The sequence below is a fragment of the Poecilia reticulata genome, linkage group LG13, assembly GCF_000633615.1.
Source record: "Poecilia reticulata strain Guanapo linkage group LG13, Guppy_female_1.0+MT, whole genome shotgun sequence".
Classification (NCBI taxonomy): Eukaryota; Metazoa; Chordata; class Actinopteri; order Cyprinodontiformes; family Poeciliidae; genus Poecilia; species Poecilia reticulata.
The window spans coordinates 13,220,208-13,227,378 of record NC_024343.1 but is presented as its reverse complement, the minus strand read 5'-3'; the positions used below and the strand labels follow the sequence as shown (position 1 = coordinate 13,227,378).

Below are 7,171 nucleotides of genomic sequence, written 5' to 3'. Positions count from 1 at the left end.
CACACACACACATTAATTCATTCACTAAACAGTCATGTTTTTGAACTGTGGGAGGAATCCAGGGTACCCAGAGAGAAGCGGCACATGCAAAGGGAGAACATACAAACTCTGTGCAGAAAAATCTCAAGCGTAAATTCAAACCCAGGCCCTTCTTGCTTCAAAGCAACAGTTTTACCAACTGTGCCACTGTGCGGACTGGGAAATAGAATTTTGAAAAAAAGTGTGACTTCCATAAGAATTCAAGACTCCTGATTCATTTAACAACGCTAACTTTTACTGAAATTACAGCTGCAACCTTTGTGGGCCATGACTTCACTCAGTTTAGGGCTGCATGAGAACTGCACAGGCCAGAGCGAGCAAAAAATAAATTAATATGCAATAAGCAAATTAATTGCCTAATGACTTTGTTTAGGGCTAAAAGCAAACATTATTCCATGATGATTCTGTGAACCTTCTGGATAAAATGTGATTTCTATCTCAACAACAAGGTTTTATTTAAAAAGTTGCTTCTGACTGACATCTTGCTGTTTTGGCTTTGCAATATCTTAGTTGCACATTTTTAATGATCTTACAGCCCTCTTCCCTTTAAAATCTCTGCTGCATTTAAAACAAACTGTCACAATACATTACAGAGACAAACAACCTCAATCCATCCTATCTGAATAATTAACTGTAATTTATTGCACTCCAAGCAGTTCATTGCGATATGCCTGTTGCGTATAATAATACTGAGGGACCAATAAAGTGTGATATGTGGTGCAGTCCTACTAAAAGTACGATATGTTTTATGCAACATAGCTAAAGCTCAGTCAGAATGAATGGACAGGATCTGGAAATATGAATATTCAAGTCTTACAAGAGATTTTCAATTGGATGCAAATCTGGCCTTCAATGGGGGCAAAAGATGAAGAGTTTGAGTCGAGCCATTCCACTTACGTTCTAGCTGCAGGGTTAGAGCCATTTCTTCTAGGGTGGCACTTGTATTTAGTCATTTCACAGTCAACCAGTTCCCTGTCCCAGCTGATGAAAAGCATCTCCACATTATGAGGCTGCCACCACCATGTTTCACGTAGAGATTGTATGCTTAATGTGAGCTGCAGTGCCAACACTCTGTCGCACACATATCCTGTTCGCAACACAGCTCAGCAACATGAACCCTTATGAATCTCTTTGTCCTTTCACGTCATATAATGCAATCGGCTGAGATCATTGACATTTTGAGCTTTCTGTCAATACTCCTGCTTCAGCAGAATCATACGAGCTTCGCTTACAACTCAGCTTTCATCTGTGGGCCGTTTCCCATTGGGGATTCCAGCAGCATTTAGCTCTGTCTTCATACTGTTCAAAACTTTTTCAGTGACATAATTGCACGTGATGGTGCTGCCCACCATCCGTAGCCAGATTCAGCTGATCTCTCTTTTTCTGCGATCAGATAGATGGACACTGGTCAGACTGAACCGGCAGTCCTGCTGTCTATGCTTGTTATTTTTACTTTAAACCCAAATTACCCTCTTATAGTTGATGGTGCTCACAAGTTTTTACTAGCACCCAAGGTGGATAAGGTGGATGATATTAGTGGAAACATTTTAACGTCAGATTTTTTTAAAGACATTTCAGGCAATCATGATTCGTAATGAAACATCAAGTTGACCTGAAAGGGGATATAATGTTTTTCATCTAAGCATGGCACACTCTTTAGTCTTTTTCAATTTGAAACACATGAATCCTTTACTTTTTATTCTGCTGTTGTGTTGGTATAACACATTTAATCCCAATAAAATACATGAAGTATGCGGTTGCAATGAGATAAACTGTTAAACGGTTAAAAATAAGATTTTTTTTTTTTTTTTTTTTTTACAAATAACCGTATGCAGATTGGTGGAATATATTTGGTCATGACACAGAGCATACTTTTGATTTTTGACAGAGTTGTTATTTGGTGTAGCACACTTTAATTTACTGCACTGAATAATTTATGGAATGGTAGTGATACCCATAAAGAGTGGATTTTATTTATTATATTGCTTTTTCCATGCTATTGCACTTTTGTGTGCCTGTATGACAGACATTTTATCTGTAGGTGTGTCCTTCATGCTGACAGATGTGTCTAGATTGGTCATAAAAAGAGTTTAACGGCTCAGACACAATCATTTTTATCTCGTCAAATTACAGTGCGACAACGGCCCACTTGCTCTCCCCTTGTGGCCTGTTGCCCTGTTCAAGGTGAGGTCCTTTTTAGGATTCAGCAGAATAATTGTTGTTCCTATGACTATTCTCTTCTGGAAAGAAGCCATGATGGAAAGATTTTACATTGCAGGTAAAAACAGATTCTTTGTGATCTACTGGAGCTACTCTTAGAGTGTGAATGAGATCTTAACTTTACTAATCAACTTATCTTCCAATTCATTTGTTTGATACCAGTGACATTTGAAAATGTTTGAAATTTGCCTTTTTATTCCATCGCCACAATATCTGGTTGGCAAGCCTGACCCTGTTTTCAGTCTGTATCTGAACGTTTCATAGAGTCCTTATTCTTTTTTTTAAAATCTTTGTCATTCTTTTTTTCCACTTTGGGTTTTCTTGTATATATTTTCCTGTAACCTTTCCAACTTACTGGTTTTGGTGTTCGGTGCGTAATGTACCTGCATTTTACACCTAGATATTATTAAATTCACTGTCCTTACCCTAGCACACACTGTGAGATTTAAAAAAAAAATCTTACAGACTTTGACATTTTACATTGTGCAAGTTTGATACGATAGTGACTTCTTTTACTGCTGCACAATTTGGTGTTACAGCAGGATTACCTTACAAAGGTCACGTACATATAAGCCCAACAATATATAGTCGTTTTCGCACTACAAGGAACGGAACGGTTCCAGCCGTTCCAGTGTATATGTGTTTGCATATACACCGAGGGTGCCATCGAAGCTGTACCTGATGTCATTAATTTTGAAACTAAACATTGTTTTCCATGTAGCGGCCAAAGCCTTTTCCTCAGAAATGCGGTGGAAAACTTTGTCTGTCCTCGTTGACAGATCTAGCTCATTCTGTACTTGTTCATCAGCGAGTAAGAGGAGGAAAAAAATTACCTCATCATTAGACCAGGTGATTGCACTATATTGAGACGAATCCATTGCTAATTAAAACTAATAATAAAAATATTGAATAGAGCACTCTTTACAAAATAAAATACAGTTTATTGAGAGCCAGCTGTCAATGGAAAATCAACGTCTGACTCCATAACAACCAGCGGCCAATCAGCTGCTGATTCTAAGCAGAACCGCTTGGCCGGCCCAATTGGAACCACAACTCTTGTGGTTCCAAGGAGCCGGGTGGAACCGTTCGCAAGTTCTAATGCAAACAAGGTCGAAACCGTTCCGTACCGTACCATTCCTTGCAGTGCGAAAACACCTTTTGAGAACCAAGTTACAGGTATAAATGTGCTTATTATTAGAGTCAGACGCTGGGATAAAAAGAAGAAGGGATGTTAGAAAAAAGGCCACTGGAGACATTTATACATCGGCTGTAGCAGCAGTCTAACTACAAGATATTCCCAGAAAGTATCTGACACTGCTTGATGTATGTCATAGATCATGGTTGGGAGAGGGCTAAATGGGTGGTTGCTATTTCTGTCACATTAACTGACCAGGCCACTGACCTAAGCTCAGGATTTTACTTTCAAATGAATGACAGCCGATAATTGCACCATGTTTACCCTACGTTAGGGGGAATTTTGCACAACTTTTATCTTGGGTTCCGTCTGTATGTTGTAGACCCACATTTTTATTTTTTGTTTTTCTGCTCAGATTAGTATCTTTGTGCCGTCTCTTCGCCTTGTCTCGACACTGGTAGATTGTCTGTTGGTTTATCCTTTCAATAAAATTTCTCCTTTTATTCATTTGGGCTTTGCTGCCTTAGAAATTTTCTTGAAAGATGGTTTCTGTTAGTCATATTTCTACTGTACTTTCAGATCTTTCTTGTTTTTATTCAGTGTAGAACCATTAATGCAAGTTAGTTTCTCTCTATTATTTGTCCAAAAGGCACAGTGTTTTAAAGTTGGATGTAATCTTAAATGCAAATTGTTTTATGATAACCTTAACTATAAGTACTATAAGTACATTAACTGTACTTGTATGGCTTTTTCCTCTTCTTAACTTGAATATACAGACACAGACAAGTTCGCTGGTACCCTTGAAACTTATAGAAACAATGCTTGATTGCTCCAAAAAGTCATTCTGTATACCTACATTCCTTTACTGTGTGACAGGAAAAAACATATACATTATTGAATAATGGTATGCTGTTTATTTTACAAAGATATGGCAATAAAGCGTGAATTGTTTTGTTAGTGCCCCAAAAGAGACAATTAATTCTTGCAATAAAGTGATGTTTCAAATGACATGTCAAGTCTACCATCGTCCACATGTATGTATATGGAATAAACACCATGCTGAATAGTTTGGTGTTTTCATATGCACCACAATAAACATGGTCTAGAACAAGCAAATGTGAGAGCTTTTGGAGAGTACACAAAAACTGATTACAGACAATTATGCTGAAAGTAGAGGCTAGAACACCCTTATAGAGCAATGTCATGTTTCTGTGACCACAACTGCCTATATAATTAAATGTAGAAGGTTCATGGGACTGTAAGCAACTCCCCAAAAGGTGTGAGCAATAGGAAATATTACCACAGTTTCCTCAGACTTACAGAAACAGATCTAAGGAAACCATCTAAAACAATTACAATTAAAACTGAAGTGCAAGTTCAAGGTACATGACTTCTGATGGAAAAATCATTCACATTTTAAATCTTTATTGGCTATATGTTTTAAGATCCGGGGGATCTCTACTATAGATTGAAAAATGCCAAACAAAAACACAAGAACGCCAACATTTTTTTTTCTTTCCCCTTTGTTGTTTGGAGTATTGCATTTTCATTTCTGCATCATAATGACCTGGTGTGTAAATAAATTACAGTAAAAAGCATAAATGTGAATCTCGTGCAGTCTCTTATCATTGATCTAACACAATTACAATTTGCATTTCTTTAAAGCACACTGTTACAGTGACAACATGACTAATTAAATGGACCATCTTTTCCGTACGCAGTGAAACCAGGATGTGTCACACAGAGGCAATGACATGTTCAATGACACAAAGATCTGTTTTTGAGAGATGAACTTAAGATTTAGAGAAAGAGTCTAGTTTGTGCAGGTAATCCACTGTGTTTTGTTGTCTGTACAAATTGTTTTAAGAAATGCTCTTATTCTTTTGCAAATGTTGAGGATGGTTCGAGAAATGTACCAAAGCGCCTGAGAAAAACTGTAATAGCACTGTCTGTCACATAGTCAGTATTGAAAGTTTCTCATCTTATGTATAGAAAGAGTCTTATAGTTTGTTTTTCATTTTTAGTGCTAGAGGAGTTATTAACTAGTTCCCCACTTTGTTCTCCATTTCTGATGCTATCTTCAAACCTGACAGCTTGAGCAGTGTCTGTGCTGACAATCAGTGGTTCAAACTATCAACATGTTGATATTGACTTTCTCACTGTGAAGGTCTGATTGCATTATGGTGAAATCCAGAAATCACTAGTTGCCTTTCACCATACAACTACTATAAAACTGGTAGTGATTGTGGCAAAACTTGCAGCGACATAAACTGTACGAGATCCAGTTAAAGGTTTGCCAATTTCAATTCATTTAAAATATAAAATGTACTTTGTGTTTATTGCGTAAGGGTACCACAAATTTGTCCGTGTCTGTAAATCACTTTTGATCTCTTTATGTGAGGCGAATTGGGAGAAACTAACAAATTTATGTTGTGGGTTTACAGCAGCTGATTATCAGAGTAGGTTACTGCTTTCCTTAAAATACCAAACATTAACAAGCCTAAGTGGAATATGAAGCAGTGGCAGGGTACATTACCATGATTGTTGTCACGACAACCGTCCGATTCTCCGTCAGTGAGCCTTCGCCGGAAAGACCATTTCCATCCTGTTCCAACACAAGCTTGTCGATGTCATTCCAGTAGCCAATCTGAGGAGGCCAAAGGAGAACAGAAATTGACTAATGTAGAAACCTAGTACAAACCTTAAGGAGAGAAAGAAAAGTGAACAACAAAAAGTTTGCCATTCGATTTGTTCCTGTATATTTCCCATTAGAGCAATAGATGATATTGAACGTGAGCCAAAAATTTCCAATAACTGCACATTGCTGCCAAAGGGATAATTATGTAGCTTGAATGTCATGTAATTTTGTTATTTTGTCTCCTACATGTGTGTTTGTTTTAATAAAGATCATTTATAGGAAATGTCTGCTTCTGTGCTGTCCTCCTACGTTTTGCCGTGATGAAGACAGATTTTGTTCACATTTGCATTAGTTAGAAAATTGTAAACTTTTTATGTTCCCTGCTTGACTGTAAGGTATAAACATGAGCTCCAAAATCCTCGTGAAGCCCACCACTCTGCGATGGATAGTTAGATTAGAATGATATTTCATCTCAGTAAAACAGGTAATCATGAAAGACTATTAGAATAAAATATTGGTCTCGAAATAAATAAAATAAAATAGCACATTAAATTCTACCAAACTTATTAGGAAACATAAATGAATATGTCAAAGTCAACTTCTTTTTATTACATTTGTTCTAAAAAGACTTTGCTGTTTTACATTTTTTTAAACAAAGCCTGATATGACGACAAGTAATGTGTATTTCTACAAAGCAAGTACCTAAATACAGAATAAAACAATCCAAGTAACCGTTTTAAACCTTATTCCATAGGACACAAAATGAGAGCTTACCTTTAGCGGTCCATTGCTTTTCAGTTCAAACACGGCCATAGTGTAATTGATCCTCCGACCGTAGTGATCAAACTGAATATTTCCAGTAAGGCCCTGAATGCGCACCTAGATTTAAAGCAGAAGTAAAGGTTGGTGGTAATAGCAAAATAACATCTTAGAAAATTAAGCATTTTCAACAGATGACAACTGTTGCCTTACACACATTCCTAAACCATCTGGGTTCACTTTCTTAATATAAAAAATGTTATTTAGCAGCATAATATATATAATAATATATATATACTGCTCAAAAAAATAAAGGGAACACTTCAGTGTTCACTTAAATGTTAAAGTGTTCCCTTTATTTTTTTGAGCAGTGTCTATAT

The 7,171-nt window shown here is 36.9% G+C and overlaps 1 protein-coding gene across 6 annotated transcripts in view; it reads right to left on the bottom strand.

Moving 5' to 3' along the window:
• gria4a (glutamate receptor, ionotropic, AMPA 4a) overlaps positions 1 to 7,171 on the bottom strand; it is a 117,200-nt gene that overhangs the window by 47,759 nt on the left and 62,270 nt on the right. For all 6 annotated transcript variants that reach the window (XM_008425511.2, XM_017308278.1, XM_008425512.2 and 3 more), the window contains exons 9-10: positions 6,807 to 6,911; positions 5,931 to 6,041 (exon numbers count right to left, since the gene is read on the bottom strand). In XM_008425511.2, the coding sequence (XP_008423733.1) occupies positions 5,931 to 6,041; positions 6,807 to 6,911 (216 nt within the window). The remainder of the gene's footprint in view (positions 1 to 5,930; positions 6,042 to 6,806; positions 6,912 to 7,171) is intronic.